Source organism: Rhamphochromis sp. 'chilingali', assembly GCF_963969265.1.
Source record: "Rhamphochromis sp. 'chilingali' genome assembly, chromosome: 13".
Lineage (NCBI taxonomy): Eukaryota > Metazoa > Chordata > Actinopteri > Cichliformes > Cichlidae > Rhamphochromis > Rhamphochromis sp. 'chilingali'.
This window is the reverse complement of record NC_137940.1, coordinates 26,649,486-26,671,720: the sequence shown is the minus strand read 5'-3', so window position 1 is coordinate 26,671,720 and position 22,235 is coordinate 26,649,486. Positions and strand designations below refer to the sequence as shown.

Here is a 22,235-nt window from a genome sequence, read left to right as displayed (position 1 = left end):
GAATCAAGCTTAGGGTGGGGCAGCCGTCTGCTATAACCAGTTGGGGTTGAGGGGAGGAAGACAGGATAAAATACAGCCTGTGGAAGAGAAGTCAAAGATTAATAACTAATGCAGCACAATATTCCTGATGATAATCTTTTTCATAACTGTTCAAAAACAGAATTGTTTCTGGAAAACATTTTAGAGCTCAACCCAAGCCACTTTTGTATCTATCTGGCAGCACCTTTTTAGGTCATTATCTTGTTGACGTGGACACTTTAGAGCTCTCAGGATCTCAGAGTAAAGTTAGACTTTTTTTTTTTAAAATCCATTTTTCCTATGCGTCTGTCCAGCTAATCTCCCACATTATGTAACAGAAAAACTGTCACAGTCAGCCACCGCTGTGTTGACCTGTAACAACAGTGTCAACGAGGCATTCCTGAATTGTGGTTTCCACGATACATGCTGTTGGATATCGTGACCAAATAATTCAATCTTTGTTTTGTCAGACAAGACGATATTTCTTCTAACTGTATGAAAGTCATTAAGGTTCCTTTTGGCAAACTCCCAGCAGGCTGTCATGTGTCTTTTAGACAGGAGCGACTTCCCCCTGGCTACTCTTACTATAAAGGCCTGATGGGTGGAGCGCTGACCTCGAATCAACTTTTAAAAGCGTCTTGAGGATAATTGATAAAATTAGAGCTCAAATGTGAGTCTCACTCCAAATGCTGTTTTTGCTTTGTTGTCTAAGGAGCTTGGAAAGAAAAGCGTCTGGACTTCTTTAGGTTGCTTGAAGACGTTTCACCTCTCATCCGAGAAGCTTCTTCAGTTCTAGGTTCTTCCGTTCTTGAATTCAGTTCCTAGAACTGAAGAAGCTTCTCGGATGAGAGGTGAAACGTCTTCAAGCAACCTAAAGAAGTCCAGACGCTTTTCTTTCCAAGCTTCTTAGACTATGATGACCTGGATGACTGAGAACCTTCACAGACCTTTTGCTTTGTTGTTTTTTCAGTGTTGTGTGTAGGTTTAAAATTGAGTTGAATCCTTTTTAAGATGAGTTGGGATTGCTTAGAGCTTGTTCACTATGGAAAAAAAAAAAAACAACAACCTCTGAGTACCAATTAAATATTTTGCTATATCCCCCTCTGACACTCCGGCCAGCATTAATCTGTATTAACTGTCAAATTACTGTTTACCTCAGCTGTGTGAAGCTTCCATATCTGTTTACTGTGGAGGAGTCCAAAACTGGTTAGTCAAAGCTCATTTGTTGTTATGGCTGGCTAGTTGTGAGCAGTTCATTTACTGGGGAGAAATGCATGTTTAATCTGCTGACAGTAACAAACTGTTTAATTATTCCGACTAAAAGACTTATGCACGTTTTAGACAGTGGAGTTGAGGCACGGGGTGTGGAAGGAAGATGATGAATTGGATACAAGGGAGAGAGGGAGTAGTGGTGGAAAAGGTAGAGGAAGATGTGAAAAAAGAAGCAAATGATAATGCTGAGGGTTCAGAAGGAGGGATAAGATCCAAGGAAGAGGCGGTACAGTGTCAGTGCAGATGGGAGATTTTGAACCACCATGGACTGCCACTCTTACTTCTCCTGCCATTCAGCCCTGTGTGGTTACAGCTTAAAGGCTTAATACTGACAAAGGTGTGAATTGTGTTTCTAACAATCTCTCATGACCAAAATATATTTTTTTAATTATTAAAAACAAGAGTTTATTTATTTATTGTTTTACATTGTTTGATGATGGGCTGTGAAAACATGTAAATTTAAAGCTCTTAATGGATCATATGTAGTTTGAAAGAGTGGTTTGTGATCCTTAAAATGAAAACTAAATTATGATTGGTGTTCTCAGAAATTTCTTAGTTAAGTTTAGCTGTCTGTCAGTTTGTCAGGTTTCCTCTTTTTGAAAGATTACAGAGAGTTAAACTCAGTTGCTCCTGTTCTTATCGTCTGTATGTATAAAAGGTTTAAGAGCATGCTGTCAGGTACGTAATGCAAACACACATCCATCTTCTCCCTCATATTCTTTCCCTTGCGTGCAGGTGTGGGGAATGCTGTGGAGGGGAGCCGGGGCCGCGCGGGGACCAAACTCTTCCAGGATTTCCAGATGCTCAGCAGAATCTGGACCCATCCCTGGTGCCTTCAGCTGGACTACATCAGTAAAGAAAACAGGGTAGGGCTGGGGAAGACGAGACTAAACCACAGCAAACACTGACTGAAAAACTAGAAATACATTCCCACAAATTGCGCACACTGTAGCAAAACAATAGAAACACATTGCTGACAGGTCACGCTTCGAGCAAGAACACCACATACTGCTACTGAAGCAAAACTTTTCCCCTTATGCATCGTTTCTGCTGCCCAAGATCGAGCCCTGCGTACAGCTGACCTGCATTGCTGCACAGTTGAATCTCACACAAGTGTACTTTCCCGCAGGGTTTCTTTGACGAGGACAGCATGGACGACTTCATCGCTTCAGAAACAGAAGAATCCTCAATGAGTCTGACCTCCGAAGATGAGAAGATCAAAAAGTAAAGTCATGTTTGTTTGTTATTTATTTATTTCTTTATACAGATATGACATAATTAAACTGCTTTTCTACTCGGCATCTTACTCTTGCTAACCCAGTCTCGCTGTGCCTCCTGGCTAATAGGAAAAAGAAGCAGGGAAAAGGGAAAAAGAAGGGATCTGACGATTCGGACAGTGATGATGTTGAGGTCATCAAAGAGTGGAACACCAGCTCTCGTGGCAGGAACGGCGAGGGCCGAAACAGAGCGGAGTCTGTAGAGGAACGTGAGTGTGCAATAACACACAGAGGGGACTACGATTGGTTGGCTGGGTTTAAGAGGGTCATGAACTGTACTGTATATCTATATAACATTTCAGGCTCTGATTCAGTCCTTCCTACTCTCTAAGTAATTAGTTAGTGAGAGGGGGAATCTGTTTTATCAGAACTGACCTCAGGGAACCAAGCACACTACCTGCTTGTCTGAGCCTAGGTAAAAAAAAAAAAAAAAAAAGAAGGGGAAAAAAAGCCCCTATTGCAGCCTTATTTTAGGCTCCGAGCTGATCCATTTGCCCTTGTCCTTATTCATTCCCACATACTGAGGAATGATGATTATATTGTGATATCCTTCTGTTTTATTTAGAAATTAGGAGGCTTCACATCCAGCTGCTGCTACAGGCAGAAGCTGTTGATGAGTGCGCCTCTCAGTATAAACAAATATGAAATGCACGCATTTCCATCCCATTCTCATGAACCCGATGTCTCCATAGATGTCTTGACTTCTCACTTTAATCCAGGATGATTTGATTCAAAGTCTTTAAACACATTTTTAGCTATAATGTGAGAATTTTTATGCCTATTAAGAAAAAAAAAATCAATACGCTAATTAAGCAAAAGTTTTAATTAAAGGCCTAATAGAATGACATGGAAAAAGTGATGACCTTTTATACCTAAAGGGTCACACCTGAAAATACCTGGATTTAAACTGGAACTTTACTGGTTGGTAGGGATGAGCAGCTACTTGTGGGTTTGAGTGAGTCTAAAATCTTCTGTTTCCTTTAAAGTCAAAGATTCATGGAGATACAGTATATGGATCAAAGTACAGAGCCATCTATACATCACACCTACTGTAGATGCTCGGTCATAGAAACCTGTGAAATGAGGCAGTTTCTGTGCTGAGGTTAATGCCAGAGGAGTTTTGGAACTCTACAGGTTTTAAGTGCGAGTCTTGGCGACTTCTGTGTGGCTCAGCGCTCGGTGACCCGGCTCTGTAGCATTTTGTGGTCTGCTGCTTTGTGGATGACTTGCTGTGGTTCCTAAACACTTCCACTTTGCAGTAACACCACTTATAGCTAATCGTGGAAAATGGGGGGGGGGGGGGATCACGTTGCGTTGGTGGCATCCTATTACAGTACCACGTTCTTCAGAAGGACTTGTTCTTTCATAAATGTTGGTAAAGGCAGACTGCATGGTTAAGTGCTTGATTTTGTACACATGTGTGGGACTGGCCGTGACTCCAAAGGTACACTATATCATGCACCAGCAGTTGTACTGCATAATACTGAGAGAGCTGTTTAAATGTAGCAGTAACTGTCATGTAATGGAAGATGGTCTGGGACAAAATTATGACAGTGCCAGTAATGTTAGGATGATCATCTACTACCCAGGTCCACTAATCACTTAGTCAAAATGTATCAAATCAAAATGATCAGCATGCTATTGGCATCATTGTGTTATGCAAAAAAAGCAATTTTGCATATGCAGATCTAGCAGTGGCAGTAGAAGCTTGAGTTTGGAATCACTAATAGTATCCACGTATTAAGTGCTTGGTTGAGTTTACAGACATATTAAAACTAAATAAAAAGAATAATTTTCACACACTTAACTGCTGTAACACAATAGACAACCATGTAATAGTGGGCCTCAGCTTTGGAAACTCAGTGTCTGTTACAGGCTTGTTGTTGTCAGATGCATGTAGGCTAATCTGTAACTCTGTATTATGAACAGCTCGGCCCTCTGGCTCTGCACCAGGAAGTCCCACTGCTGACTGGCACAAGGAGTTTGTCACGGAGGCTGACGCTGAGATCCTGGAGCACTCAGGGAAGATAATGCTGCTTTTTGAGATCCTGCGCATGGCTGAGGAAGTAGACGACAAAGTGTAAGTGTGTTTGTACTGTGTGCAAGCGTAGCCTTTGTCAGTTTGCAGTGTCATTGCAAGGTGTGTCTCTGTGTTTGTCTTTAGGTTGGTGTTCAGTCAATCTCTCATCTCTCTGGATCTGATTGAGGATTTCTTAGAGTTGGCTTGCAGAGCTAAAGATGAAGAGAAAATTTCTCCATACAAAGGTATGTTTTGGGCATTTTTACATAGCATTACACTATGCAAAAATGAACCTATGCCCTGTTACTGACTTGCTAGACTTAGCCAAGCACTGTTTTAGTATTATAAGCGAGTTGAGATTGGCAAGCTTCATTTTGTCCCAAGATTCATTTTTGTGGTTTTACACTGCGCTTTTTAAAGTGACGTGTGTGTGTGTGTGTGAGTGAGTGTATGTGTGTATGAGAGAAACTGTGTTAAAAAATTTTAACATGAGCCTTGGATAAGGATGAAGCATTTTCATAGAAATGCAGGTTTTCGACTCATAAGTCAACCCACACGCAGCATGTATTCTTACATGTGTACTGGTGTGCTTATTACTCTTAAACACACACCAACATACACACATTGCCGCTGGTGTAAGGTCATGTTCCTAATTAAACTTCAGCAGCTGTTTTTGCTTTCATTTTGAAAATGATTAGACCTTGACTTTTTATTCGACAAAAAATGTTTGCTCAAGGGTTTGTAATTTGTAATGAAAAGATCACAGTGCCGTAATTGGAAACATGCTGAAATGTTGGTTATGAAGGCTGGTGGGAGGGGTTGGTTTGGCCATCTTGAAGGCTAAACATGGCTGGCCTCTAACCAACACAGCCATCTATCTGCTGCCTGTTAATACCAAAACTAAGTCTCTTTGACAAGCAAAAGGCAGCACTGACGCAGATACATGTGCTTTTGAAGTTTCTGTTGAACGTAGACGGCAGATGGCAAATCAGATTTCGTTCCTCTCGTGTTTGTGAAGGTGAAGGCAAGTGGTTCAGGAACATTGACTACTATCGTCTGGACGGCTCTACCAATGCCACCACCAGGAAGAAGTGGGCCGAGGAGTTTAATGACACCAGTAACACAAGGTGACATCTTTGCTGTGTTTACAAAATGCAAAATGATGACAGCGACTTTGCAAAAAAAGAGCATGAGAATCTTAAAGCAACATTTTTGCACGTGACACAGGATATAATTGTGATGTGTCTCCTTTTGTTCCATTTTCATACACAGAGGCCGTTTGTTTCTCATTTCTACAAGAGCTGGTTCACTTGGCATCAACCTGGTGGCAGCAAATCGGGTCATCATCTTCGATGCCTCCTGGAATCCATCCTATGACATCCAGAGTATCTTCAGGGTTTACCGCTTTGGGCAGCTTAAGACTGTCTACGTCTACAGGTTGCTTGCCCAGGTGAAGTTTAATAAAAGTCAATACATTTGCAGGTAAACTAGCCACCAATAACCAGCAAGCAGGTAGTTGGTCTTTGTATATAGATTAAGACTTTCATGAGTATAAACAGTTTCATGCAAGATGCTCTGTATAAGTTTACAACATTTACCAGCAAAGCCAGCAAACGTTGAAAAGCCACAACAAAGTATAAGAATGGTTTAACCTCCTAAGACCCGAGCTCTTCCATGGCATGCATTTTTATTTTCTCTTTGATATTTGGGCATATTGGGACCTCATGAATGTAAAAACAAAGAATTGCCAGGTTTTTTTTTTTTAACCTGATTTTTGTTTCTAAGAAAAATGAGAGCCACATATGAGGACATTCGTTTTAAATTTTGATAGAACAGTGGCATTAGAATGTCCTCATAAGTGGATATCAGGCCCTCGTAGAGAAACATTAGTGTTTTTAGGTACAGACAACCCAAAATGTCCACATATGTGGACGCCAGGTCCTAGAAGGTTAAGGTGACAACAATTAAGACTTGTGAAATTCAGCTAGAGATGAGCTGCTGTTGAATTTTTGGGACTAATATTGACTTTATATATAGATTTTGATAAATGCATGGCTAATTAGGTGACTAATGCAGCATCGATGGGCTGGGAAGTTGTGGATTTGCTGACTTGAGGCATTGAACTGTAGGTGGTGTTCGGGCAACTCTGTTTAACTTTTTGACTTTTGGTTTCACTCTGACCATTTTGAATTTAGCTGAAATATGAGACACTTTTTCTAAAGTCTAGCTAGTGTGTTGTGAGTGTAAAATAGCTTGAAGTGCTTACCTTTCAATCAGCTAAATGCTACGTGCTGACCGAAGAAATCTAGCATGCTAGTTAGTTTCCTGTGATGGCAAATGTATAAGCGGTGTTGGCCGAATTTCCAGTATATTGGTCAATTTTTACGTTTTTTTTCTTTCAAACATTCTAAACAGACACATTTCTGTTACATTTCTTTTGTATACTTATTTATATTTACTTATACTTATTTACTGTTGCAGAGTGCCCTCTGGTGGACAAACTATGCAACATTGACACAAAACATTGCTGAAGGGCATTTCTCCCATCTCTTTAAATGAAGAGTTGGCAATTTTAATTTATTGACTATTAAAAATACAATAGAAAAGCAAATAAATCTGGTCAGTTAATATTTGCTATCAGGCGAAAATCGTTCGGTTTCTACTTCCAAATAACTCTGCACCAATTTGTGTTGAGCTGTTAGGCTAATACACCTCTTTGAGTATGGCAGACAATAGAATTGGATTCATGCTGGGCAAACTATTGATGACCTAAATCATCATTTTACCTCATTAGGAAATGCAGATTGGTAATGAACTCACTAAACTGTACTTGGAATTCTTGCTGCATTGTCTTGATATTGATGCCTCTGTGTTCATCCAGTATAGGGTGGATGTGATGTGCTTGTGTAATTCTGATTGACTCCTGGGCCACTTGATGTTTTTTAAACCTCCGTTTTTTGTTCATCTCTTTTCATTCTCCCTTTTTAGGGCACAATGGAGGAGAAGATTTATGAGCGGCAGGTAACCAAACAGTCTCTGTCATTCCGGGTTGTGGACCAGCAGCAGATTGAGAGGCACTTTACGATGAACGAGCTGGCCGAACTCTACACCTTTGAGCCAGACTTGCTGGATGATCCCTCTGAAAAGAAGAGCAAGAAAGCCACACCCATGCTTCCTAAGGTAAAGATGCATATATTGTATGTATTTAGATCGAGAAGGTGGGCTTTCAGCAACCCTAACCCTAAGTTAAATTGACGCTATAAATCAGACATGTAATTTGGCTTTGATGAATCATTGACTGAGAATTCATGCTTTTCTTTGAAGGAAATGTTGAAAACAGGCTGAAACCTATTAACAGTAGTAAAATAGCTTTTTTTTTTTTCTCCTTCAGCAAACATGGCACAGGATGCTATTATAATTGCCAAGCTTGTTTTTTTTCCATACTTTCAGCGAGTAGCTTGTTCTTCCTTTTGAAGTTTTGCACTTCAGTGATAAACTGTTATTTAAACCCAATGCCAGCTTGTATCCTGCTTAGCCTCTTTCTGGGATCTCGGTATTTCTTCTCGTTTCCTTTCATAATCCTGCCCTCGCCTCTTCTTTTCTTCTAATGCAGGTGCAGTGTCACTATTTAGGCCCCCTGGGGTTTAATAAGAACACAGCGCTTACATGGACCATCCAGTCCAGCACAGCTGCACAGATCTGTCTGTTTACTGCTATTTACTAAATAGTCTTCCCATTGCAACACTCCTGCTGCCCTGCTATAAACCTGCACTCCTCTTTTTTTTCATTCATTCCTTGCTGCTTTTTACTTCTCTGTTGATCTTTGAATTACTCCCCTCCTTTCCCACTCATTCCCTTTTTTGAACTCTCTGGGTTTATTCAGATCTGTTTCTTAAGTGGTTTTACCTCTTTGTTTTGGTTTGACCCGGGTTACTCTGCAGAAACTTGTAAACAGACAGGTTTAAAAAAACCCACTGTATATACAGCTTGCATGCTCTTTCATTGGAGAAAAGTCCTTACAGTTCACCTTCATTGGAAATTGTTTTTGTTGTTTTTTTATTGACATTGACAGAATAATTTGCATTTGCCACTCTCTTGATGAGTATTATCAGGTAGGAGCAGTGTGAGAATCCCCTCAGTGAGCAGCTGCTATAATTTCTCCCACCACATATATTCCTCTAAACCCAGAGTAGCCTACTTAGAGCGCAGCAGAGCACAGTTGGAGATCTGAAGAGGAAAGATGTGTTCACTGAGCTGCGGCCTGTTAGATGTGTATGATCTTTAACGAGCCCAGTGACATTTATATGACACAGTATTAAAGACGGAGAAGCTGACAAGCTCTTATAAAGCCAACCTGTTTTTGGCCAAGGGGTTAACTATGATGTGGCAGCAGGACTGCAGTATTACGGAAGGAATTTGCCATCTGGAATGATGTGAAGATGAGTCAGACACCCTCCATCATTTTCAGCCAAGAACGAGAGAGCTTGTACTTTCTTTCCTCCATTTCTTCACACTGTGAAGTGCAGGGTTTTTTTTCCACGCAGAAAAGACTTGGGTCGCAGAGAAGCTGATATTTAGCTCTTTTTTTCTGCAAAGCTTTGTTATGGATATTTATTTAACTTGACCTTACCTCAACCCTCATACTGTACCTATAGTTGCACTTTTACTCATGTTCCCACTCTCTCTTCCATCCACGCCATTTCTTTTCTCTGCCATCTTTGTGACCATCTGCTACTATGACTCGCCTCTCTACCTCCAAATGTTCAAAGTGAACTCAGTAAAGTTGTTTTTCTTTTTTCGCCCCCTGGCCTCCCCCTGCATGATGAAAGGTCATTATTTAAACCCCACTCTTAAAGATGGCTCTCTAGTCTTCAGAAAAACTAATTGGAGACAAAGGAAGCAGGCGTGCTTCCCGCTAATGACAAAGAAGGCCCTCTCAGCCCAGACATGAGATTTTTTGCTCTCCACCCATCTCTTTCTGAGACACTCTTGCCTACTTCCTGTTCATCACACACTTCCATCTAACATGCTACCACTTGTACTTAAAGTTATGTTGGTAGTCTTTGAACAATTTTTATAAAAGTCTCCAGCATCTCGTGCAGACGTGCTCTGCATTGTACGCTCTCGGCCCGGCTGGCGTGCTCTCAGCAGGTCATGGCTACAGTGGTCATTAGGCTCTGCTAGGAACGCTGAAAGGCCGTGGGCAGGCTGTGCCTAAACTACAGTATAGACTGGAGCTATAAAGCACACCATGCTTGTCTCATTAGAGGTAGGAAGTCACTTTTGACCTTGGGGGGGGGGGGAAATCTCCCTCAGATAGTCTTCAAGCATTACATGAATGATCGGTAGTTTACAGAGGTCCTTTGTGATGCTGTTGTTGTAAATTACCTGCCCTCAGTTAGGCCGATCTCTCCTTGGATAAACTGTTTCTTTTACTTCCCAGAGTGCTTTTTGCCTGCTTTTAGAAAACATGCCTGAGCTTGATGTAGAGAGAGCACTAATTATAGTTACAGCAAGAAATTAAGTGGTTGCAGGTGGTGGTGGGGAGAATCAGAAGTCATCATCAGACCTCTGTTGCTATACTCTGATTGTTTGGGACCACCTTTAGAGACTCCGACTTATTTGTCTTTTCTATGATCAATCCTTCTCGGTATGATTTATATAATAATAATAATAATAATAATAATGGATACTTTATTGATCCCCATGGGGAAATTACTTGTTTTTCTCTGCATTTGACCCATTCACTCAGTGAAGCAGTGGGCAGCCCACTAAGCAGGCGCCCGGGGAGCAGTGTGTAGGGACGGTACCTTGCTCAGGGGTACCTCAGGGTAGCCGTTAAGTGGATTCGAACCGCCGACCTTCCGATCATGGGGCGACCACTTTACCTACTGAGCTATCCCTGCCATAGCAGTAGGTGACTCATTTGAGACTGATCAGTCATTCATAGAGTTGCACTTGTTTTCTCATCACCCCACAGCTTACAAATCACCGTGTGAAACAGCATAAAGTCTTTCTCTCTACTCCAGATTTTGAGACTGAAACTGTTTGACTGACCTGAGAGCTGTTTGATCAAAGTGCATTGGCATCTTTATTCTGACTGTAGCGAGACTTTGGAGCCAATGAATGAATCTGAAAAGAGCAGCAGTCTGCCTCTTCTCGTCTCCCACCCGTTTCTCACCTCAGGCTTGTTCAGAGACTGATTCCTATTTTTATATTCTCATCTCCCCCCTCTCAACCCTCCGCTCCAGCTGGCTGTCTCCTGTAGCGAACCCTTCACTGCTGCTAGCTGAGGCTTGTTTTTATTGGAATGTGGTATGTTTGTCTTTTTTTAGCCCTTTATGACATGCATGATTTTTGTTTCTTTGTTAATTGACTGACAGCTAGATAAACCCTCTGACTTGTGTTTAGGCCCCAGAGGGTGTAAAAACAACATGGGCAGGGGCGGCCTCCTGATGTCAGGTACAAGAGCAGCAGTTGAGCACATTTGTGCGAAGAGACTGTTTAGTGCAGGTTGGTAGAGTTGTGTGTCACTTATGTGCAGCTGGTGGGGAGAGAGAGTTTTGACTGGACTTAATGTTTAGGTATTAGAAATATCCCATACCTTCACATTCCTGCTGTTGCGATCCTGCTTTAGACCCCTTAGTTGCTATGGCCGATGCACCTGTGTGTCAAAAGCAGTTTGTGACACACACACACACACACACACACACACACACACACACACACACACACACACACACACACAGCCATGCCAGTGCATTAAAAACTCGTGCACAATTTGGGAATAGTTGTTGTAACTGAACAACTGAGAATTTCTTTTGCTCTGCTGCTTTCTTTTCTTGTCTAAGTGTTAAACCTTTTCCCTTTTCATCCTTCATATTTTATGGCTTGGTGGAGGCTTACTATTGTGGCAATGACAGGTATAATAGAAACCTCATTGTCAACATATTAACTGATCGCTTAGGAGTTTGGAAATGGAGTTAACATGCTTGAAAATGTTCAGAAAGTTGATAATGTGGCCAAAGAACTGCTGCCTGTTATGTAGGCGGCACTTTAATGGCATCATACCTCTTTACAGTTAAGCGCCACCTAAAATCTGTTTGTAAAGCATACGTAGGCTTCTGTGCCAAGTAGTAAAGTCTACATGAGGCCCACTTATATGGACTCCCAAGTTTTCATCTTTGTGATGTGTGAGGCAGCCACGTTTGAAAGCTCCTTTACATAATTTGTGAACTGTTGGCAGGAGAGCTGTTTTTATACATGTGCAAGTATTTGGTTTAAAGGATGCATGCCTTGGGAAAGGTTCTCATGCATTGGTAAATTTAGTGAAAGCCTTGTTTGGTAAGTAGACCATGCAGGTTCTAATGAAAGTACTGGTTCCGTTTGCATTTACAGAGGCTCTTCCTGTACTTGGATTTGAAACATCTGATTATCAGGATCTTCTTACGATTGAGCAGTTTGTGTCCTAACTGAGGAACGTCTAGAGGTCGCCTGCAGACATTACCTGCCACCTCCAGTGCTGCGTCTAAGCAAACGCGCACCAAATGTCTCCCCTGTGCTTTTCTCAAAAGGGAGAAAACATTCAAATGGAGTTGAATTGGCTGATTTACCGCCCACTCTGAGCATCTGCCCCCACCCGCAGTCTTTTGCCTCAACCTCCCTGCAGTAAATTGATAGTCTTCCACATACAGCTCCATACAGATGACAATAGCATAGGTCAGGTTACCTACAGTCATTAGTGCCGCCTCAGGATACACGCACACATAGCACTAGGATGGGAGATGGACCGGACCACCCCAGAGCCACTGCTGGTAGGGATTACTTGGGTATCCCAGAATGCACAGTGTTCCAGTGGGAGCGCCTATACTGTCATTTGACCTGCAGCTCCACTGACCCGTTACTCGACCAGCAGTCAGAAAAACTCCTCTTTCATTCATTTGGATAAAAACACCTCACATTCTCTACACGCTCAGATGGTAGCTTTGTTTTTTCTTCTTGCCACCTAAACCTTCGGGGTAATTTCAAAATCATGTTTCTGTTCAGCAAAGCAGTAATATTTCTTTTTAAGCAGAGAAAACAGGGTGTGTGTTGGTTTTAATTCTTTTAAGGACTGATGCAAAGCTGTCAGCAGTCGTTGTGTACCTTTTGCTATCTGCCCTTCAGACAAGGCAGCAGCGAGATAAAAGCTTTACCACTAGACTCAGTTTGGTGTTTAAATCGGTAAAATGCTGCTGTTTGAGCCGTGCATGCTGCATCCCAAGTGTTTGTTGTGGCCTTGATTGTGACCTTTATTTGACCTCATGCGGACTTATTTTGGCAGAACAAACCATGATGGGTGTCTTTTATCCAAGTCAGACCAACGGGCTCTTCTGTGCTTTTATGTCCTAATTAGAGAGTAAAGCAGCAGTTGAATCGCTGCCTGTGCTGCTGCTCTGAAATGTCTGGTTGTTCAGGGGTGGCCTGGTTTTGTCCTGATTGAGTGTGATGGCTGGGAAACATAAACACATGTCAATGAGGAGCACAATTGGCTTCAGGATCCAAGTGTTGGAGGCTGTGGTGTGCAGGGTTGAGAAACACTGTGTCCCAGTCTGCTTCTACCTGTTTCAGCCACCTGTTTTTTACTCTCTGAAGTCAGGGAGGCTCTTGCATATTACCACTCTTCTTCTTTTTATTTTGAAATGGTTGCAATCCGCTATTAATTTTATCGTTTGTTTCTGGGGGCTTTAGTTTTTTTTTGTTTTTACCCTCCTTTTCCTTACTGCTAACTATATTGATGATTAATTTTGTTTGTGTCGTCTCACCCATTGTCACTGTTTAGCTTGAGAGCACGAAGAGCAAGGGAGGAGGGCCGAGCCCCTCTGAATTGGCTCGTGTGGAGCTGAAATGATGCAACTTCTGTATGACGTCTCCAGATTGCAAGGTTCCAGTTTAATGTAAAGCTAAGTTGAGACAAAGAAAAGCAAACATGCTGCACAGAGAGTAATTTAAACCATGTTTGTGTGAGCGAAGCCTGGCCCAACTCTTAATTTTTCACAGGTATTGTTTTCAATAACAGTGTAGCCATGGAAACCTCAAAACACATGTGCTGAAAAAATAAATGTATTTATCTTTTTATTTTGGTATCAACAGAATTTTCCACGTTTTCTTGAATTGTGCGTTCAGGTCACTGTTGGAGTTGTTTGACATTTGAGCGCGTGCTAATCTGCTTTAAGAGAAGATTTGATGCCTTAAATGTAGTGTTGGTGTTTTTTGAATTTTAGTAACTTAAGAGGTTTCTGCAAAAAAAGCAGATTCAAGGTGCTGTAGAGAAAAATTAGCATTGCATCTGGAACCTTTTCTGTTTTTAAGGGGCTAAAATGTTGGTTTAAAAAAAAAATGATATTATTGACTGCTCAACGTGACATTTAACCATACGTTATTTTGTTTGTAGTCCTTTAACTCTTAATTCTCTCATGAAATGCACATTGCTTTGGTAGTGTGTGTGCAACAGAATGAATCCACTTTGAGTGGGTCACAGTCAAAACAAGATGGCCAGGCTTCACTTGGGGTTGTCGCCTGTAGCCAGTCCTGTGAAAGTTGGGCTTAGCATGGTTTGCAGAGCCAACTCACAGCTTTGCACTGTTGTCTACAGGTTGTAGCTGTTTACTGTCACTAGGGGGCAGTGTCAAAAATCTGAGGGTTACTCTTTTGTTTGAGCTGCTGTTCTTTAAAACTTAGAATTTTAGTTTCAAATCACTTTTTCACATGCATAAAACTTCTGACCCTAATTGAACTCCATATAGCTGTTGCAGTTAAATCATAGGTGACAAATATTCAGAGTCAAATGCGTGACAAACAGAAAAAACACTAAATTGCATCGCGTAGCAGCAGTTTGCAATGTCAATTTTGGTGTGTGCGCTCTTTTATTCAAAGGAACTGGTAGCTGGTAGCGCTACTGGCAACATAAGTGCACATGCTAGTCATTTCCTGTATAAATGCTTCATGGCTTCTGTGTAAAAAGACCATGTACACTTTGTATGGATGATGGATCTGGTGTAGCCACTTTGATGAGTCCACATGCGTTTTGTTTTCTAGTTTAACCACGGGGTTAGGAGAAAAGAGTGTTCTTGTTTCCAAATTTAAAAAAAAAGTCTTGTGAGCTGCTGGCCATATTTAATTGCAGACCAGGTCATCGGAATAACCGTAAGGAGTAAGGTGGATGATAATGTTGCTGAGTTTAAAGAAAAGTCTTGAAGATTGACCATTCAGGGACATCACAGGTCAGTGGATAAAGACAGAAGGATGGAGCTTATGGAAACTTTTGAATGTAACAAGTTAATTTCAAGTGAATGTTGAAAAACTGCCAATTAAGCAAAAGATTTTTTTTTATTTTTTTTTTAAAAAGAGAGAGAGCTGTTTGGAGCTCACAGAACATTTTTATTGAGAAACACATTGTTTTAATCCAGCAAATATGCACCTCTGTTCATGGGTATTCTTGCTGCATTCTTTGCACATCACATGAAATCCTCTGTAATTAAAAAAGGATTTGTACTTTGCGGTCTGAATATAGAGGAACCTTTAGTGCTCAAGAGGTCTGTGGCTCCTCCACAGTAATCTTTCCTTCCCCTCTAATGATGATGATTTCAAACCCACCGTGACCATATTTTTTTTCTCATCTTTCCTTGATGTAGGATCCCTTTCTGGCTGAGATGCTGCAGAACAATAAGGACCAGATTGTGTGTTACCACGAGCACGACTCTCTGCTGGACCACAAGGAGGAGGAAGCCTTGAGCGAGGAGGACCGCAAGGCTGCTTGGGCTGAATATGAAGCAGAGAAAAAGGTAGGCGGCGAGCAGAAAACGCATGCATACAGACGCGCACCAGCAAATCCACCAGATCCAAAATCAAAGGGCCACGTGTACAGCACTTAGGCCTCGGGGCTGTCACTCTCCAGAACATTGACAGTAATGTGTGAGGTGAACCAGGGCCCCGCTTTTGTTTGTCAAGATGTGCGAGTTAGTGTTGGATCTGTATAATCCTCTCATCACTCAGAGTAAGCAGATGACAGAGGCTCCCCCTTGCTCTGCTCATGGTCATTTTGGCCCACCATCAGGCTAGTGAGCTGCTGTACAAATCGCCAAGGCTGTCTAAGCAGTGTCAGCGCTACTTACTGTAAGACCACAGAGGTTTAGGGACTCCTGTCCTCTTCACACACATAACTGTCCCCCCTCTTCCTTCACTCTGTTGTGGGGCAATTAGTGGGGTTTATTTTGAGATGTGTATATTGTAAGAGAACAAGAGCAGGTCTCCTCTACGCCCCTCGAGTAATCCTAGATTCTAATTCACACTAATGATTATTTTTCCAACACACTCTACCCTTCTTTGCCCTCTATGCCTTAAGCTGATTTTCCCTTGGAGCCTCTTCTGCTTTTCAAGAGAACAGAGGGTTCCCAGTCGCAGTAAAGAGAGGGGTCTGTTCCCATCACTTCGATCTGTCTTTCAGCAAAAGAGCAGAAATGGTCACCATCATCATCAAGAGGTTGTTCGGTATCGTGTTGTACGCCCTGCTTTGCAGGAGAAACAACTGGAACGTAACCCAAGCTCTGCTAATGTCTTCACAACTTAAGGTTTGGCCTGGCGGCGGCTAGAGAGGGCTGCATGTATGAATATCACATTTGCAACTCAGGGAAATGGGAAAAACTGAGAATGCGATTGGGAGCCCAAAACGAAATTGAACCCAAGAGCCCTGGTTCTCACTGGGATGACTTCAGCTTGGTACAAAGCTTACCGAGGCTCATGCCATAAATTTAGATTTCAGATACTGAATTTTGGAAGCAAAGGCTAGATTTGGTTTCCGTCTGTGTGAAAACGTATGAAAGGCGCAGAGCATCGGAGGATGCTGCTAAAGTTAAAGAGGTGTGTGTGCGTAGATTAATGTGTGTTGAAAGTTCTGTACTGTTTAGGTTTGCACACCTGTCTCTGACCAGGTCCAAATATCCCTGCTGGCCCCCAACACACACACACACACACACACACACACACACACCCCCCCCCCCCCCCCCCCCCCCCCCCCGCATACCGGATGGCCAGATTACAGGGCACGGGAAAACCATCTGCAGCAGAGACTCAATTACATACAAACATCGGCATCCTGCTGGCCTTTGCTGGGACGAGACTGTTTACTTCAGGTCACTACTTTCACACACATATTTAATACTGCGGGAGCAGGCTGATGTTGGACAGCTTGTTGCTTTTGGAGTTATTTGTGTAGATATGAAAACTTCATGAAGACTCAACATGAAGTGAAGACCTCATCACATCAATGTGCGACTGAATATGACAGACAAAGTGGGCCGTCGTCTCTCGTCAGCCTCGCCGATTGTTTAGTTTTTCCCATCATGGCCTCAGTGGCTCTTAACACCTGCGTAATTAGCCTCTGCTTCCTCACTCCCTCCTCTGTCTCTTCCTCTTGTCTTTCATCTCTCAGGGTATGTCCATGAGGACCAACTACCAGACGGCATACGCTCACGCGGACATGAACAACCCCAGCTACTTCACCTACAACATTGGAGCTTTGCCCTCCATGACCAACCAGCAGCTGGAGGTAAGTAATGAGCTCCACATGTCACCACTGCTGCCTCACACCCGTCCCGCTCCTTCCCCCCGCAGCATGGCGACTCACATTCCTCAAACCCCACAGCTAATTGTGACAGCAGTCCTGGTAGCAGATCAGCCCAACTCTGCCCCACGCTGCTCAACGTCTGCAGCTATTAATGCACAACAACTGATGGAGTGAACAGAACTTTTTGTTTAAAATTTAAACTACTATACGCTGTCTTTATAAATTAAATAATCACATATGAGACATTATGTAAGCGGAAAGCAGTAGACTCTGCAAAGCAGGTTTTGGAGGTCAAAAGTGATTTTGCTGACACATGCTTTCATGTGCATCAGGTCATCCGATTAATGAAAATCTAATATTTAGACTACTTTTGGTTTTCACTGTTGTATTAGACGGTCGCAAACTTTATCTGTCTGCTGTGCGGTGCTGGGCACAGCTAATCAGTTACAGGTTTTTTTCTTTTTTTTGTTGGTTGTTGCTGAAAGTGGTGAGACTCAACATTACAGTAAATGTGCGGGCTGTAAATACAAATAATAAGCTAGAAGGATTTCTGTGGAGCTGCACAGATGGAGATGATTCACCTTTTGACGTTACGCATTTTGAAGATTACCATACATAGGGTACAATATCTGGGATCTTTTAAATGTTTTGTTCACTTTGCCATCTGTTTGGGAGAGTAGGGCTGCTCAATTAATCGAATTTTAATCACGATTACGATCTGGGCTTTCAACGATCATTAAAAATGACTGCGCCGATTATTAGCCCCTCCCTCATTTATCCGCGACACCTTAAAGGCCGGTCCGTGAAAATATTGTCGGGCATAAACCGGTCCGTGGCGCAAAAAAGGTTGGAGACCGCTGATTAAGAGGACCCGAGGGAAGCTCGGAAAGCTAAGCAGAAGTTATTTGGAGAGGAGAGTGACTGCCGTTGGTTGAAAAGAGAGTTTAAAAAAAAAAAAAACTTCAGTGGTGTTGCACACTATTTTATATTATTTTTTTAAAGTCATTGTTAACCCTTTAAAGCCGGTCAGAGCAGCACGCTCCGTTTTGCGTAACTATTTTTAAATCCCTGTAGAACCTGAACCATGTAAGCTAGCGCAATAATTTGTTTTGCATATGAAACCGGAGGAGTTGTACTTACATCTGATGCCATCAGCTTGTCCTCGGTCACGGTTTCGTTCCACATATAGCTTTGCAAAAATTGCATAAAAAGCGCTTGCAGGAACAAAAACATAATATTCCAGAAACAGGCTTTGCCGTTCCTATCAGCTGTTCGTAACACTTCCCACAGTGAAATGATGCACATGCTGTTTTCTTTGCAAATTTGCATCATAGGATTGTTTTTTGTTTTTCCTGCAGTATATAAAAATTGCTGTATCTCCAAAATAAAACTATGAAGACACTCAAAATAAATTTCCTGTGGTGGGAAACTATTTTTTGCAACTTTATTGTATTTAAAGTTTTGAGGGATAAACCTCTTAAACTTCTCCAAGTAGAAATATATGTAAACAAAACAAAAGCGATTTTCAATTTTTTTTAGTTTATTGCACTTTTTTGCAATTTATGTAATTACTATGGACTTAATGCATACATATTATTAAAATATGGGCTATAACAGTTGTATTGATGTATAGCAACTTGAAATGCTCCCACAAATGGCACTACAGCATGTAAAAAAAAAAATATAAGCTCTGGTGGACTTGGTTCTATAGTAGGTCTTAAAGGGTTAAATAAATATCGTCAAATAATCGTGATCTCAATTTCAGTGAAAATAATTGTGATTATCATTTTTGCCATAATCGAGCAGCCCTATGGGAGAGTCCCTGCTTTTATTTTGAAGTTCTGCTGCTATTAGCCAACTAGCTCAGAGGTTTCCTGTCTTGTTTCCCCAAAGACAGGCTGATCAGTCATAGTGGTGATATTATTTTGTGTGAATGTGTGAATAGAGGCACCTCTAGTGAATGTAGAGCGGCCTCTACATTCACTCTGTTATCCTGAGGTTGAAGAGGATGTGTTGGTCTTTGCTGTGAGGTCTGCTCCTGAGCAGGTGGAGAACTGGTGCTATCATGGCTGAAAGGGAAGGACTAACACTAACTAACATTCTGGGGGAGTTGTGATGGATGAGAGAGGCTCACTGAAGAGGCAGCTGAATATATTGCTCTACTGTTGGTCACCAAGTACTCGACACAGTGAATACAAGCAAAGATCACCTGCCTTCGTCTCATGTGTATTCTCTCTGCCTTGTTTTGTTTTTGCTCAGGATCTCATAAACCAGGGCCGACAGAAAGTCATCGAGGCTACAAATGCTTTAAAGTCTTTATCACGGGAGTCGCTGGAAGATATAATCAGCAGAGTGGTGAGGTCTTTGAAATCACTTTCCATTTACAGGGATCACTGTATGTTTTAATGGCTGTTGCCTCTCACCACAGTGGAAAGAGAACCCAGCGCTTACGGAGAACCAGGTCCAGGCTGCCGCTCTGGGGCGACAGGCCACCGTGGAGCTAGAGCTTAAACGCAGGGAAGCGATCTACAGGGATGTCCTCAACAGGCAGCAGTCGGTAAGAGCCACTCTGTATACGAGACAGAACAGACAACTGAATGACGCCAACAAGTCATCACAGTAGTTTAATTTCATTAGTTTATCTATGGTGGTTAAACAGGGTAATTTGTAAATTAATCCATTATGACCAAACAGTCAAAAGGCCAAAAACTGGCAATAATATCACTGTGCATCACAACATTTTGTGCTGAGAGGGCTATACTGGTTTACCTGCACCAGCCAAGAAAAAAGGTTAGCGTGGGAGTAGTATCTCTGTTTACTGTCTGTCTGTGAAAGCATGAGGCAGTTTGACCTCTTAAAAGCTCTGATTCAGCCTTGACTACAGCTCAGAGACACCACTATATGTGACCTCTGATGTCAGCTGTTGAGCTGGGTTTTAACGAGGACAAGGGACTGCCACCCTCACTACTTCCTATAATTGTTGTCATTGTGTTAAACCGTGACAGGGCAAAGTGTACTTTTTACCTTTGAATTGTGTTAATTTTCAATGTCTGTGTGTTTCAGTTGATGATGTACGTGCAGAAGCTGATTACCAACAGGAAGGTGCAGGAGCAGCAGCTGGCCATGGCCAATCAGGCCAGCTACCTAAACCAGCTGGCCCTGCAGAATGGCATGATGGGAGCCGGCGGGCTCAGCCAGATGGACCTGCTCACTCTCTACCAGCAGCTCCACGGCCTCGGTGGCCATCAGGGTATGGGCAAAAATCCTGGCCCCTCCAAGGGCCTGTAGGTCCTCCCCCCCCCCCCCCCCCCCCCCCAAAAAAAAGAAGCTCAAAACACACAGATGCAACGAGCCAGAGGGTCGGTGAGAGACTGAGACTGGACTGCTGTCCACTGGAGCCTCAAGTGAGAGAGACTCTCAGTGCTTTATTCTGTAACTCACTGAGAGGATGTAATGTATAAATGACTGTGTGAAATGTCTGTTAGGAGAGGGGGAAAAAAATGTATATACCGCCTTAATGTTATTCAAGTTCTATATCTTCATTTTTCATGTATTTAAAGTTTTACCCCCAATGCTTTAAGGCATTGTATTGATTTGCCCTTTTTAAAAAAAGGGTTTCCTTATTATTTCCAGCTCAGTTTTTTTATACGGTTTTAAATGCCTAACTATCTACACCTGAGTGGGACCAGTATTGTTGGTGACAGGACTCTGATGCAAAGCGCTACACGATGATGAACTCCAGTAGATTCCTCCACCTTTATCTAGCAAAGCAGACAGCTGTTGGTGCTGCAAGTCCTGCTTTTTATTTCTTTCTTTCTTTTTGGAAGATGGGAGAAACTGATAAAAGGGGGGAGGGGGGGGGGGTACTGGGGGAAAAAAATATGGCCTTATTGATTTGCTAAAAAAACAAAACAAAAAAAGCTCTGTAAAGATTTGAGGTTTGTTGAGAATCTTTTCTATTATGCTTTTAAGTGTTTACATTAGTTGTCGCTGAACATGGTAACGGAATGCTTGTGTTGTTCAGAAACTGCCTGCCAGTTCCTATGACCCTTTTGTAACGTCACCCTCATTGTCACGTGTCGTCTAGCATAGCACCGTGCGTCTCGTTCATTACGTTCCACTTGTGTTGATCCCCGAGCCTGGGTGAGAGGCCGGGTCTCGCAAAGCGGAGGCGGTTCAGCCAGGTGTCACAGAGGGCCCAGAACTTTTACCTTTCAGCATCTTTCAGCGTTTGAAATATGCGTTTCCAGATGGGATTGACAGAGTAAAGGCTGGAAATCTTATTATACCTGGCTGATTTGTGTCCTCTGCTTTGTGAGAAATGTTCTCCTGGACACTGTAGTCTCACCAGGCAGGCCCCCAGACTACTTGTATTCTACTTTGGCACATTCATGCTTCTAAATGCTTAAACTGGTGTAGCTGTTGAACATGAGGAATATGAACGTTTCTCACGGAGAGACGACTTGCCTTCTCCGATTGACTCCTGTGTTTGCACAAGGTGTATTTCATAAATGTAGAAAACGTTTTTTGCCCTTGTCTAAGAATGTTCTTACGTTAGCGAATACACCAACATGATTTGCCATGAATCTGATCTGCTATTATCTTGATAAGTATTTAATATAACATTTAATAAAGTGACCAAAAGTATAACCGGTGCATGTGTTGGAGTCTTTTTTTTTTTTTTTTTTTTTTTTTTTTTTTTTTAATTAAAGGGATTGAAGTACCGTATTTCCCGGACTACAAAGCGCACCTAAATATTAGCCGCACAAGCTAAAATCAGGGGAAAATCCTGTTTTGTACATACATTAGCCGCACCTGACCAAAAGCCGCAGGTGTTTCAATGTTGACTTATCATATGTAAGAGAATATGCACAAAGGGAATTGTCAGGAAAGAGATGGCTGTTTGGAGACACATCACTTTTATTAATATTTTGAAAAACAAGTTATGGGTACATATTTGCACATGTAGTACATAACAATAACCTACAGCACACCAGAACAATAGATTCGGCCTACCTTTTAGGCTCAGGTGCAGTGACACAGC

General features: G+C 42.2%; 1 protein-coding gene across 4 annotated transcripts in view; it reads left to right on the top strand.

Moving 5' to 3' along the window:
* The window catches only part of atrx (ATRX chromatin remodeler), a 34,992-nt gene extending 14,498 nt beyond the window's left edge, over window positions 1–20,494 (top strand). For all 4 annotated transcript variants that reach the window (XM_080900583.1, XM_080900580.1, XM_080900582.1 and 1 more), the window contains 13 exons: window positions 2,026–2,156; window positions 2,420–2,514; window positions 2,637–2,776; window positions 4,497–4,647; window positions 4,732–4,832; window positions 5,606–5,714; window positions 5,860–6,037; window positions 7,576–7,767; window positions 15,261–15,410; window positions 17,057–17,173; window positions 19,451–19,546; window positions 19,620–19,748; window positions 20,255–20,494. In XM_080900583.1, coding sequence (XP_080756709.1) covers window positions 2,026–2,156; window positions 2,420–2,514; window positions 2,637–2,776; window positions 4,497–4,647; window positions 4,732–4,832; window positions 5,606–5,714; window positions 5,860–6,037; window positions 7,576–7,767; window positions 15,261–15,410; window positions 17,057–17,173; window positions 19,451–19,546; window positions 19,620–19,748; window positions 20,255–20,479 — 1,814 coding nt within the window. In that variant the 3' untranslated portion in view covers window positions 20,480–20,494. The remainder of the gene's footprint in view (window positions 1–2,025; window positions 2,157–2,419; window positions 2,515–2,636; window positions 2,777–4,496; window positions 4,648–4,731; window positions 4,833–5,605; window positions 5,715–5,859; window positions 6,038–7,575; window positions 7,768–15,260; window positions 15,411–17,056; window positions 17,174–19,450; window positions 19,547–19,619; window positions 19,749–20,254) is intronic.
* The last annotated feature ends 1,741 nt before the right edge of the window (window positions 20,495–22,235 follow it).